This window comes from Mobula hypostoma, chromosome 27 (assembly GCF_963921235.1).
Source record: "Mobula hypostoma chromosome 27, sMobHyp1.1, whole genome shotgun sequence".
In the NCBI taxonomy this organism is placed as follows: Eukaryota; Metazoa; Chordata; class Chondrichthyes; order Myliobatiformes; family Myliobatidae; genus Mobula; species Mobula hypostoma.
This window is the reverse complement of record NC_086123.1, coordinates 38,862,049-38,876,702: the sequence shown is the minus strand read 5'-3', so window position 1 is coordinate 38,876,702 and position 14,654 is coordinate 38,862,049. Positions and strand designations below refer to the sequence as shown.

The 14,654-nt window shown below is 45.7% G+C and overlaps 1 protein-coding gene across 1 annotated transcript in view; it reads left to right on the top strand.

The window, feature by feature from the left end:
- The window catches only part of hps4 (HPS4 biogenesis of lysosomal organelles complex 3 subunit 2), a 77,739-nt gene extending 63,714 nt beyond the window's left edge, over positions 1–14,025 (top strand). Inside the window, exons 12-13 of the mRNA XM_063034637.1 lie at positions 3,918–4,020; positions 9,586–14,025. Coding sequence (XP_062890707.1) covers positions 3,918–4,020; positions 9,586–9,757 — 275 coding nt within the window. The 3' untranslated portion in view covers positions 9,758–14,025. The remainder of the gene's footprint in view (positions 1–3,917; positions 4,021–9,585) is intronic.
- The last annotated feature ends 629 nt before the right edge of the window (positions 14,026–14,654 follow it).

Genomic DNA, 14,654 nt, shown 5'->3' with positions numbered 1-14,654 from the left:
TGGCTATCAGTGGTACAGTCTCCCAGCAGTGTGCAGATGCATGCAATCCAGTCTATCATTCGCAATCCCGCTCGACCAGGGAGGGCAGCACCAGTGGGTGAGCCCAGCCCCAGCTGAGCGCGGACGCTACACTATAATGCCCTCATCCGGTCTGCAGCAGCAAGCGAGCCCGAAGCTTAGACCATAAGACCAAAAGATATAGGAGCAGAATTCGGCCATTTGGCCCATCAAGTCTTCTCTGCCATTTCATCATGGCTGATCCAATTTTCCTCTAAGCCCCAATCTCCTGCTTTCTCTCCATATCCCTTCATGCCCTGACTAATCAAGAATCTATCAACCTAGTCTTCGCTACAACGAGGTTACACAGCTCCGATGTCGATTGTCCCTCCGCCAGACAAGAGTAACAGGCCTGAGGGACTTGCGTTGTCTCTGACCAACAGAGTCTTGCGATCGCAAGTGAAATATCTGAGACAGTTTCCCACTGTTATACTGCGCCTACTTAAATGCTTCCAAGTTGCAGGCAGCAACATGGTCTGCAGCCCTGTCAGCTCCTCTGTACCCAAACCAGTTGTTCCAACATCCCGGCGGGCTCCTCCGGTATCCCATCCAGCCCTTTCTCCAGCATCCCAGCTGCTTCCCTCGACACATCAGCCAGTTCCTTCTCCAGCATCCCAGCTGCTCCCCTCGACACATCAGTCAGTTCCTTCTCCAGCATCCCAGCTGCTCCCCTCGACACATCAGCCAGTTCCTTCTCCAACATCCCGACTGGTTCCTTCTCCAAACCCCGGCCAGCCCCTCCAAAACTTCATCCAGCCTCTCCCAACACATCATTCGGCTCCTTCTCCAACATCCTGGCTGGTCCCTCTGACGCATCGGCCGGTTCCACTGCCAACACCGGTCCAGCTACTCCGATCAACAAGCAGCTCACTGACAGAGTAGCCCTGCAGTACTTGAAGTTCTTGGAGTAGAATTGTCTTTGGATCGTAAAAAAAACAAATCTTCCAAAGAACAAGTACCTTTGGTTAGCTCCCGAGAGGCCATTGCGTTTGCACGCACTACCTTTCCAATCCTGATGAAGGGTCTCGGCCTGAAACATTGGCTGCTTATTCCCCTCCATGTATGATGCCTGACCTGCTGAGCTCCTCCAGGAATTTGTGTGTGTTGCTCTTTAGGTTTTAGTCCTGGAGTTGATAGTTGCCTGAGGGCTGGTTGTTTGTGTGTGAAACAGTCTATCCCTTAGGATGAATGCTTGATCACAAACAGCACAGAGTCACTTGTCATTGAACTCACATTGGAAAAGGCACCAAGGAGGAGTATGTGCAATCTAGAAAGGAACCAGCAGGTGTCCTCAGCCACGAGGAAATCTGCAGATGCTGGAAATTCAAGCAACACACACAAAATGCTGGTGGAACGCAGCAGGACAGGCAGCATCTATAGGAGAAAGGGTCTCGGCCCGAAACGTCGACTGAACCTCTTCCTATAGATGCTGCCTGACCTGCTGCGTTCACCAGCATTTTGTAGGTGTCCTCAGTGCTCCCTGCTTTGGTAAACGTACAAGACTGGTGTTAACTGGTGTTTAACCAATTTTCCTCGGGATGAATAAAGTATGACTATGACTATTTAATCAGGAAGAAGGATGAATTCTGAGTGGGAATGAAATTAGGGGAGTTGCCCAAAGTACAGTCTGAGTATATGGGCAAACTTCTAAAGTGGTGAGAGAATTGGCAGCTTGGGAAGAGGGCTGAATGGTTGTTTTGCTAAGGACACTGTCAAGGGTTGTCTCACAAGATATTCTGCAGATACTGGGTATATTAAATAACGCAAATAAAATGTTGGAGGTTCTGAACAACACACAAAATGCTGGAGGAACTCAGCAGGCCAGGCAGCATCTGTGGAAACAAGTACAGCCAACGTTTTGGGCCGAAACCCTTTACCAGAACTGTACTCTTTTCCATAGGTGCTGCCTGCCCTGCTGAATTCTTCCGGCATTTTGTGTGTGTCGCTTGGATTTCCAGCATCTACAGATTATCTCTCGGTTGTGAGGTTCTCAACAAGCCAGGCAGCATCCACGAAGGGAATTAAACAGTCACTGCTTCAGGCTGACCTCCAAATGTCGACTGTTTATTCCCCTCCATAGATGTTGCCTCACTTGCTGAACTCCTCCAGCATTTTGTGTCTGATTTTAAGATAACGTTAGCTTTATTTGTTAGATGTTATCTCATTTGCTGAACTCCTCCAGCATTTTGTGTCTGATTTTAAGATAACATTAGGTTTATTTGGCACATGTACATCAAACATCCAAATCTACAGTGAAAAGTGTAATTTTGTGTCTGTACCAGTGCAGGCCGAGATTGTGCCAACACGGTGGGTAGAGCCACTGCCTCTCAGCACCAAAGAGCCAGGTTCAGTCCTAACCTCAGGTGTGGAGTTGGCACGTTCTGTCTTTGTCCATGCAGGATCCATCCCCCATCACCAGGATGTGCAGTCTGAATCAGGTTTAATATGGACGGCATACGCCATGACATTTACTAGGGGCAATATGGCAGCGTAGTGTTTAGCACAACGCTTTACAGAACCAGTGACCTGGGTTCAATTACCACTGCTTTCTGTAAGGAGTTTGTACGTTCTCCCCTTGACTGTGTGGATTTCCTCCAAATGCTTATGATTACTCCCACAGTCCAAAATGTATCGGTTGGTAAGTTATTGTAAATTGTCCTGTGATTAGGCTAGGATTGTTGTTGGCGCAGCTCAAAGGGCCAGAAGAGGCTATTCTGCACGTGTCTCAGTAAATAAAATAGATGAACAAATACATAAGCAAAACCACAACTCACTAACCAAAACCCAACCGTCTTTGTAATGTGGGAGGAAACCAGAGCACCCAGAGAAAGCAACGGGCTCACAAGCAGAACGTACAAACTCCTCACAGACAGTGGCTGGAATCAAACCCCAATCGGTGATGGCGGTGCAGTAGGGTGGCAGGCTGCCCGTGCAGTAGGGTGGCATGGTGGCACAGCTGGTAGATGCCTGCCTCACCTTGCCGGATATGGGTTCAATATTGACCTTAGGTGCTGTCTATGTGGAGTTTACACGTTCTCCCCCTCATAGTGTGTGTGGCACGTGGGCAAGTGGTTAGGGCGTTGGGCCCACGATCTGAAGGTCATGGGTTTGAGTCTCGGCCAAGGCAGCGTGTTGTGTCTGAGCAAGGCACTTTAACCACAGACTGCTCGAGTCCACCCAGCTGAAAATGGGTACCGGCAAATGCTGGGGGTAACTACGCGATAGACTGGCATCCTTTCCGGTGGGGGGTGAGGGGGAAGTCTCGTACTCTCACTTGCTTCACGCCACAGAAACCGGCATAAGCACTGGCCTGATGGGCCACAAGGCTCAGGACAGACTTTAACTTTAACTCTTATAATGTGGATTTCCTCTAGATGCTCTGGTTTCCTCCCACCTTTCAGGAAGCACAGGTTGGTCCTTGTAAATCCACAGACCCCTTGGTTAATGGGAACCCCTGCTGTAACTTGTCCCTAGCATGTATGTAAGCTTCAGAATCTAGGGATAAAAATTGAGATTGATGTTTCAGGCCGAGACCCTTCGTCAGGCTGCCTGGCCTGCTGCGTTCACCAGCAACTTTGATGTGTGTTGCTTCAATTTCCAGCATCTGCAGAATTCCTGTTAATTGAGATTGATGTTGGATTAGTGTTGGTGGTTGGTGTAGACTCGATGGGCTGAATGGCCTCTTTCTGGGCTGTATCTCTGAAAGTTCCTATTAGCAATGGACAGGAGTGGGTGGGGAATTGGTCAGTGAAATCAGTCATTACATGCAACGTGATTCAGTCGAACAAGACATACACCAGTGAAAACACAAGCAACAAAATAATTCTTCTATTTCTCACTGTCACTCTTCTTACTTACAGCTCACCTCTGTCCTGGAGCCCAAAAGGATCACTTTCTCCGAGCCACTTCCTTGATGCACACTGACCTGAACCGCAACAGTGACCTCCGTGAAGTGACAGTCAGGTACACAGAACATGGCTTCACCTGAGCAAAGAACAGTACAGTATAGCCCTTCAGCCCACAGGTTTAACCTCTAAAACCTACCCTCTCCTACGTTGTGCTCCATTTCTCTATCATCCGTATGCCTAAATTCGGTTGGGTTGGATGCACTTTGCTTGATCTCCGGGTTTGCAGGTCCGTGGGACTTCAGCTTTAAAATATTCTGAGTGGCGGCTAGAGAGAAATTGGTGACAAGGTGAGAGCACATTCGATGATCCCATCCATGACTGTTGGAATAATCCAGCAATTCCCAGGAAATGACTGGGAATATTCAACAGGTCAGGCTGCATCTGTTGCAAAGGAAATTGGATTACAATTTCAAGTTAAGGACCCTTTGTCAGCTCAAAATAACTTCTTTTCTTTATGAATTAGTGAATGCCAGCTCCTTCAATTTGTCCGTATAGCCCCAGCTATACAGAACAATACCACACAGTACAGGCCTTTTGGCCCACAACATTGTGCTGACCCTTTAATCTAATCCAAGATGAATCTTCCCTTCATTTTCCTTTCATCCATGTGCCAGTCTGAGAGTCTGTTAAATATCTAAAGTGTATCAGCTTGTACTACCACCACCGTTGGCAGCACACTCCATGTGCTTAGCACTCTCTGTGTAAAAATACCTACCTCTGACTTCCTCCTATACTTTCCGTGAATCACCTACAACACTTGCTAGACTATTTGACTACAGGGAGAGTAAGAATACAGTTTGATTCAGAGTGCCAGCCTGAGAGCTCCCGGAACCTGGGTTCAATCCTGACCTTGGCTATTTGGCCATTCTCCCCAGTTCATGGGCTGCTGACAGGTGTTCCTGGTTCACCTCTCATCACTGTAAATACCACCCCCCAGGTTGGGTAGGTAGCAAATGAATCAAAGGGGATATGGTGGGCAGGTGAAAGAAAATAAATTGCAGAGTTAGAAAGATATAAAGATTACTTTTATAAGTCACATGTCAATCAAAACAACAAACCATGCAGTGAAATACATTGTTTAGTTTGATCAAATCAGTGAGGATTGTTCTGGGCAGACCACAAGGGTCGCCATGCTTCTGGCCCCAACACAGCATGTCCATAACTCACTAATCCTAACCCTGACCCGTATCTCTTTGGAACGTGGGAGGAAACCGGAGCACCCGGAGGAAACCCATGTGGTCACGGGGAGAACGTACAAACTCATTACAGACAGAGGTAGGAAGTGGATCCCGATCTTGCAGCTGGCACCTTGCATGAACCCCTGCACGAACCCCAAGAAGGGAACAAGCGGAAGGGGAAGGGAACTGAAAGGATTGCATTGGGAGCCAGCAGAGACTGACTGGCCAAGAGGCCTCTTTCTGTGCTATAGCAAAGAAATAAGTATTTCCCCAAGTTGAACAGGTCTGGAATCAGCAGGAAATGACCACAAATCAAACTTGGGTAATCTTGAAGGATTTATTCACTGGGTAAAGAGCAGTGTGATCATGGTTTTCAGGGCAGGGGTAAATTCACATCTGGTGCATGGGACCGTGTTACATCGCTTGAACTATCTGTGAGACGTCTGAATGTCATCGATTCACACAGCACAGAAACAGGCCTTTCCGCCCAACCTGTCCAAGATGCCTCTCTAAGCTTAATGCAAAGTTGTTTCCCATGATGGGGGAGTCTGGTACAAGAGGGCATGACTTAAAGATTGAAGGGCGCCCATTCAGAACAGAGATGCGTAGAAATTTTTTTAGCCAGAGGGTGGTGAATCTATGGAATTTTTTGCCACGGGTGGCAGTGGAGGCCAAGTCATTGGGTGTATTTAAGGCAGAGATTGATAGGTATCTGAGTAGCCAGGGCATCAAAGGTTATGGTGAAAAGGCAGGGGAGTGGGACTAAATGGGAGAATGGATCAACTCATGATAAAATGGCAGAGCAGACTCAATGGCCGAATGGCCGACTTCTGCTCCTTTGTCTTATGGTCTTATGGCCTGTAGTTGGTCCATTTCCATCTAAACCTTCCTAACCATGCACCTGTCCAAATATTTTCTAAATTGTGTTCATTTCTGGTCATCTCATTACAGGGAGGATGTGGAAGCTTTAGAGAGGGTGCAGAGGAGATTTACCAGGGTGCTGCCTGGATTAGAGAGTATATTTTATGAAGATATATTGAGTGATCAATACCTTTTCATTTTGGAGTGAAGGAGGACAAAGACAATTTGGTAGAGGTGTATAAGATTAGGAGAGGCATAGATAGAGTGGACAGCCAGCATGGGAATGGCCAATATCAGACGAAAAACCTATTGCTGTTTTTTGAGGAAATTACAAGTAAGCTAGACAAGGGAGATGCGGTGGATGTTGTATATTTGGATTTTCAGAAGACCTTTGACAAGGTGCTGCACATGCAGCTACTTAACAAGATAAGAGCCCATGGAATTATGGGAAAGTTACATACATGGATAGAGCGTTGGCTGATTGGCAGGAAACAGAGAGTGGGAATAAAAGGATCTCATTCTGGTTGGCTGCCGGTTACCAGTGGTGTTCCGCAGGGGTTTGTGTTGGGGCCGCTTCTTTTTACGTTGTACATCAACAATTTGGATTATGGAATAGATGGCTTTGTGGCTAAGTTTGCTGATGACACAAAGATAGGTGGAGGGTCCGGTAGTGCTGAGGAAACAGAGAGTCTGCAGAGAGACTTGGATACTATTGGGCAGACTATTATTTAAATGGGGAGAAAATTCAAAGTTCTGAGATGCAACGGGACTTGGGAGTCCTCGCGCAGGATACCCTTAAGGATAACCTCCAGGTTGAGTCGGTGGTGAAGAAGGCGAATGCAATGTTGGCATTCATTTCTAGAGGAGTAGAGTATAGGAGCAGGGATGTGATGTTGAGGCTCTATAAGGCACTGGTAAGGTCTCACCTGGAGTACTGTGTGCAGTTTTGGGCTCCTTATTTAAGAAAGGATGTGCTGATGTTGGAGAGGGTTCAGAGAAGATTCACTAGAATGATTCTGGGAATGAGAGGGTTAACATATGAGGAACATTTGTCCGCTCTTGGACTGTACTTCTTGGAATTCAGAAGAATGAGGGGAGACCTCATAGAAACATTTCGAATGTTGAAAGGCATGGACAGAGTGGATATGGCAAAGTTGTTCCCCATGGTGGGGGAGTCTAGTACGAGAGGACATGAGTTAAGGATTGAAGGGCGCCCATTCAGAACAGAGATGTGAAGAATTTTTTTTTTTAGCCAGAGGGTGGTGAATCTGTGGAGGCCAAGTCATTGGGTGTATTTAAGGCAAAGATTAATAGGTATTTGAGTAGCCCCGGCATCAAGGGTTATGGTGAGAAGGCAGGGGAGTGGGACTAAATGGGAGAATGGATCAGCTCATGATAAAATGGCGGAACAGACTCGATGGGCCGAATGTCCGACTTCTGCTCCTTTGTCTTATGGTCTTATGGACATCCAGTTATTACACCCCTGGATTCCGAAAGAGGTGGCTGAAGAGATTGTGGAGGCATTAATAATGATCTTTTAAGACTCACTGGATTCTGGAATGGTTCAGGAAGACTAGAAAATTGCAAATGTCACTCCACTGTACAAGAATGGAGAGAGGCAGAAGAAAGGAAATTGTAGGCCAGTTAGTCTGACCTCAGCAGCTGGGAAGATGTTGGAATTGATTGTTATGGATGTGGTTTTGGGTACTTGGAGGCACGTGATAAAATAGGCTGTAGGCTGTGGTCAGCATGGTTTCCTCAAGGACAAATCGTACCTGACAAATCTGTTGGAATTCTTCGAAGAAATAACAAGCAGGATAAAGAAAGGAGAATTGGTTGAGTGCTTGGATTTTCAGAAGGCTTGACAAGGTGCCACACGAGGCTGCTTTAACAAGTTAAGAGCCCATGGTATTACAGCAAAGATTCTAGCATGGATAAAGCAGTGGCTGATTGGCAGGAGACAAAGAGTGGGAATAAAGGGAGCCTTTTCTTTTTGGCTACCGGTGACCAGTGGTGTCCTATAGGAGTGTGTTGGGACCAATTCTTTTTACGTTATATGACTTGGATGAGGGAAGTGGTGGCTTTGTTGCAAAGCTTACAGATGATATGAAGATAGGTGGAAATTTTAAGGAAGTAGAGAGGCTACAGGAGGACATAGACAGATTAGGAGAATGGACAGAGAAGTGGCAGATGGAATAGTGTCTGGAAGTGTATGGTCATGCACTTTCATAGAAGAAATGAAAGGATTGACTACCTTCTAAATGGAGAGAAAATTAAAAAATCTAAGATGCAAAGGTCCTTGCATAGGATTCCCTAAAGACTAATTTGCAGGTCGTGTCTGTGGTGAGGAAGGTAAATGCAATGTTAGCATTCATTTCAAGAGGGCTAGAATGTACTGTAGTAACTTTATAAAGTATTGGTGAGAGCTCACTTGGAGTATTGTGAGCAGATTTGGGCCTCTTACCTTAGAAAGGATGTGCTGAAAATGGAGAGTTCACAAAAATAATTCCATGATTGACGGGCTTGTCATATGAAGAGATGTTGATGGCTCTGGGCTTGTATTGACTAGAATTCTGAAGAATAAAGGGTGACCCAATTGAAACCTATTGAATAGTGAAAGATCTTGGTAAAGTGGATGTGGAGTGATGTTTCCTATGATGGTAGAGTCTAGGACTGAAGGGGACAGCCTCAGAATAGAGTGGAATTCTTTTTGAATAGAGATGAGGAGGAATTTCTTTTGTTAGAGAGTAGTGAATCTGTGGAATTTGTTGCCACAGGCAGCTGTGGAGGCCAACTCCTTAAGCATATTTAAAGCAGAGGTTGATAAATTCTTGATAGGTCAGGGCATGAAGGGATACATGGAGAAGGCAGGAGATTGGGGCTGAGAGGGAAAATTGGATCAGCCATGATCAAATGGTGGAGCAGACACGATCGGCCAAGAGGCCTAATTCTGCTCCTAAGGTCAATATCCCAAGGTCAGAATTGAATGTAGATCCTGGGAGTTCTGAAGGCTGTCACTCTGATATCTGAGGAGTGGTGTCAGAGTCAGGTTTTCTACACGGAGAGGTAGGTGCCTGCCAGAGGTGAAACAATAGGGATATTTAAAAGACATTTCAACAGGCACATGGATGGTAGAAAAATGGAGGGTTATGTTCTGTGTAGGAGGGAAGGTTTAGACTGATCGTGGAGTAGGTTGACCCAGTACCATGGGCCAAAGGGCCTGTACTGTGCTATGTTCTACCTATCTACAAGGTGCCATTGCTAAGACAAGGTGGTGAATTTGTCGAATTCATTGCTATAGACAACCATGGAAGCTAAGTCTTTGGGCATACTTAACACAGAGGTTGATTGGTTGTTGATTAGTCAGGATGTCAAAGGTCATGGGGAGAAGGCAGGAAAATGGGGTTGAGAGGGAAAATAAATCAGCCTTGATCAAATGGCATCACAGACTCGATAGGCCAAATGGCCTAATTCTGCTCTTGTAGACAAAGCAGCGCTCCCTTGCTATTGCCAAGAAGCGCCATTTGGATGTGCAAACCTGGAGATCTGCCTTCTCTAATTATTGCCACTTTCTCCAACAGAAATGCCTCCACTGCTGTTTATAGCTGCCGCAACTCCGCCCAGGAAACCCACTTCCAACATCTTGCGACTCCAATCCATAACTCTGGGGTCCCAAATCCTCACGACAGTGCCTTTGCTTTACCCGGAAGAGCCAAGCAGAAACTGCTCAAGTACGGAGTGAACCTGCTCTGACCAGCATCGTTCTCCAAGATTGGACTACAGTACCTTAGGAATATTTGCATTTATATTTTAGAAAAACTATAACATTTTAAAGTCATATTCGAGTTACAGTCATTACTTCCATCAGAGGGACTGCCTTACTTTGAGTGATATCTGGATCACTGTAATGGCTTGTTTTGTTTTGTCCTTGTGCTGTGGAGCGAAGAGTGATCCCAGGTAACTTGCCAGGCTCAACAAGGTTTCTGACATTTTGCAAAGTAATTAACAGATCCTGTTTGGAAACCTTCCGTGAAGTTGACCATAGTGTCAGGTGTAACAGAATAGGTTTTCATATTGGTAAAACACTGATGAAATCTTAGACCATAAGACAAAGGAGCAGAAGTCGGCCATTCGGCCCATCGAGTCTGCTCCGCCATTTTATCATGAGCTGATCCATTTTTTCCTATTTAGTCCCACTCCCCTGCCTTCTCACCATAACCTTTGATGCCCTGGCTACTCAGATACCTGTCAATCTCTGCCTTAAATACACCTTGGCCTCCACTGCCACCCGTGGCAACAAATTCCATAGATTCACCACCCTCTGGCTAAAAAAATTTCTTCGCATCTCTGTTCCGAATGAGCGCCCTTCAATCCTTAAGTCATGCCCTCTCGTACTAGACTCCCCCATCATGGGAAACAACTTCGCCACATCCGCTCTGTCCATGCCTTGCAACATTTGAAATGTTTCTATGAGGTCTCCACTCATTCTTCTAAACTCCAAGGAATACAGTCAAATGTTCCTCAATGTTAACCCTCTCATTCCCGGAATCATTCTAGTGAATCTTCTCTGTACCTTCTCTGACGTCAGCACATCCTTTCTTAAATAAGGAGACCAAAACTGCCCACAGTACTCCAAGTGAGGTCTCACCAGCGTCTTATAGAGCCTCAACATCACATCCCTGCTCCTATACTCTATTCCTCTAGAAATGAATGCCAACATTGCATTCGCCTTCTTCACCACCGACTCAACCTGGAGGTTAACCTTAAGGGTATCCTGCACGAGGACTCCCAAGTCCCGTTGCATCTCAGAACTTTGAATTCTCTCCCCATTTAAATAATAGTCTGCCCATTTATTTCTTCTCCCAAAGTGCATAACCATACACTTTCCAACATTGTACTTCATTTGCCACTTCTTTGCCCATTCTTCCAATCTATCCAAGTCTCTCTGCCAGACATCCCACCCTGCAAAAACTCATTTCAGGGAGGTAGCACCATCAATTTGCGGGGGACACCCGGAACTTCCGGGAGAGGTGGGATGCCTGCAATGGAGTAGCTCCTTAGCAGCTAGCCAGCTAGTTTAAATAACGTTAGCTATGCTAATGAACAAATGACACCTGTTAAACTCACCTCAACACGTCTCTTACAGTCTCAACCCACCACGGGCAATAGAAAAGGCACTATTGCAAACAGTGCAGCGAACAACACTGTCATTATTTTTGACCCCTATTAGGTAGGGGTACACTTTAGTGTAGTCTGGGGTGATGTACGCTTTATATTTTCTTTTTTTGGAACACTCTGCCACTCTGACTTTTTTTGGAACTGTCTCGCACTTGCTTTCTCTCTCTCTCGTGATCGCTCTCGTGCTCGCTTTTTCGCTCTCGCGCTTGCTTTCTTGCTCTTGTGCTCGCTCTCTCTCTCAAAAAAAATTGATTTCAGTGATATTGTATATAATTTGCAGGCATCAGGAAGCCACAATTAACATGCGGGAGACTACCGGAACTTCCGGGAGAGGTGGGATGTCTGCTCTGCAGACTCTCTGTTTCCTCAGCACTACCAGCCCCTCCACCTATCTTCGTATCATCAGCAAACTTAGCCACAAAGCCACCTATTCCATAATTCAAATCGTTGATGTACAACGTAAAAAGAAGCGGCCCCAACACGGACCCCTGTGGAACATCACTGTTCACCACTTAGAAATCTTCTAAATTTTCTGGTGACATTTCACTGCATTTAAAGAAAAACAACAGTTTGTATTGATATAATAGAGTTGTAGCACACTCCAGCACAGAGACAAACCCTTCGGCCCTTCTAGTCTGTGCCAAACTGTTATTCTGCCTCGTCCCACCCAGACCACAGCCCTCATACCTCTTCCAGCCATGTACTTACCCAAACTTTGATTGAACGTTGAAATTTAACCTGCATCCACTGCTTCCACTGACAGCTCATTGCACACTCACACCACCCTCTGAGTGAAGAAGATCCCCCCTCAGGTTCTCCTTAAATATTTCACCTTTCACCCTAAACCAATGACTGCTAGTCCTATTCTCAGTGAAAAAGCCTGCTTGCATTTACCCTATTTATTCTCATAATTTTCTACACCTTTATCAAATCTGCCTCATTCTTCTAGATATAGTAGAATGTTCCAGTCTCTCCAATGGATGGTAACGTAGAATTTAATGTTAGCCATGTAGGGTACTGGGACATCTTACCCAAAGTTTGGTCAGATAAACCTTTAAGGAATATCTGCCAGAAGGTTTTGAAGCAGGTGGATTTACACGGGGAGCTTCAGACACTGGGGCTGCCAGAAATGGATGCTATCACTTTCAAATTCCAGCTCTCAGACAGACTCACACTATTGGAATACTTCCCGTGTTTGACTCTTGCATTGTGGATGCTGAATAGTGTAGCCCTGAAGGACGTTGCAATAACCTCCTCTCTCAGGGTGGGGGAGCAACACCTCATATTCCATCTGGGGAGCTTCCAACCTGATGGCATGAACGTGAATTTCTGGAACCTCTAGCAGTTTCCCTCTCCCCATTCTATTTTTTTTTACCATCCCTCATCCTGCCGCCCCTCCCCCCTCCCCGGTGCCCCTCCCCCACCCCAGTGCCCCTCTTCCTTCCCTTTCTCCCATGGTCCACTTTCCTATTAGATTCCTCCTTATTCAGCTCTTACATTTTCCACCTATCATCTCCCAGCTTCTTACTTCATCCACCCGCCCCTGCTCCTCACCTGGCTTCACCTATCACTTGCCAGCTTGTCCTCCTTCCCCTTCCCCCCACCTTTACCTTATTCTGGCTTTCTCTTCCTTCCTTTCCAGTCCTGATGAAGAGTCTCAACCTGAAACGTCGACTGCTTATTCTCCTCCAGGGATGCTGTTGGCAGAATCTCTTGTGTTTATGTTTGCAGTCACTTCTATTCAGTGATAAGTGTGTGCTTCTGGGATGTGGACCCTGGCCTTTTTACCTTGTCCCTCTACCCAAAAGACACCAAGACTAATTCTAATAACGTAATGCAGAGTTAGACACTTTCTAGGAGGCAGGTTTGTTAAACAGTGACTCTCTCCACCTATTTTGATGTATGTATACCTGGGTAGAGGTGAACAGGCTGATGTAACAGTCCAATATATCTGTGCATCTGCTCGTTAATGCAAATATCTAATCAGCCAATCGTGGCAGCAACGCAATGCACAAAAGCATGCAGACATGGTCAAGAGGTTCAGTCATTGTTCAGACCAAACATCAGAATGAGGAAAAATATGATCTAACTGACTCTGACCGTGGGATGATTGTTGGTGCCAGACGGGGTGGTTCGAGTATCTCAGAAACTGCTGATCTCCTGGGATTTTCACACACAAGTCTCTAGAGTTTACAGAGAATGGTGTGGAAAAACAAAAAAAAAATCATCCAGTGAGTGGTAGTCCTGTGGGTGAAAATGCCTTGTTAATGAGAGAGGTCAGAGGAGAATGACCAGGCTGGTTCAAGGTGACAGGAAGGTGACAGTAACTCAAATAACAGTGGTGTGCAGAAGAGCATCTCTAAACACACAACACGTGGAACCTTGAAGTGGATGGGCTACAGCAGCAGAAGACCAGAAACATACACTCAGTGGCCACTTTATTAGATACAGGAGGTACTAATAAAGTGGCCACTGAGTTTCATAGATGGGTCTTTCCTGTGGAACTCTGATAGTATGTTTATAGTGACTATGAAAACCTCTTGATATTAATGTTTTCCTTCATGGTTATTTAATATGCAGGAGCTTGTGATGTTTTTCCAAGGTGTAGTTTTGCACTTTACACAGAAATAAGTAACTTTAAGATTATTGATAGTTATTAGTAGTTAGTGTTCTTAACTTTTGAAGTTTTGCCACAAACCATATAATGAAGCTTAGTCCAGAGCATTTGAACAAATCTGAGAGGTTGAAATGGGGAGGAGACGGAGGAATGAGAACGCTAAGGGCCCATTTGCTGTTGACACCTTTCCTTTGTACATGCTGAACAATAAACAGCTCCGCTTTTAACCCTACTTCACAATTCTTTCCTTGTGTTTTTGATATGTTGCTGAAAATTTGAGAAACCAGGGGGTTAAAATTTGTTTGACTTGCAGCTGTGAAGCCTTGATCTTTGTGATGACAACACAGAATGGAGGGAGTCAGAGAGTGGGGTGTGGTGGACATGCTCAAATCCTAGTTCTCATGACAAGCATTCAGCTGGTGGGTGTGCCCAGGGGGACAAATTCTCAGCTGGTGGGTGTGCCCAGGGGGACAAATTCTCAGCTGGTGGGCCTGCCCAGGGAGACAAACACTCAGTTGGTGGGCCTGCCCAGGGAGACAAACACTCAGCTGGTGGGCCTGCCCAGGGAGACAAACACTCAGCTGGTGGGCCTGCCCAGGAAGAGGAGCCATACGTCTACATTAAAATATAAATTCAATATATACACTGACACATCACTTAGCCTTAACATCACTTAACAGAAAGGAGTTATTATGGCCTGGCTTTAAATAAAGGCTGATAAATTTAAAGGCTGATAAATTGGAGAAATAAATTAACAAAAGAGCTCATTGAAGCCATCTTTTAAACAATAGCTCTAGGGATATACCTGAGAAGGATTAGTGACTGGTGGTCTTGTAATGAGACATCTGGCTAAGT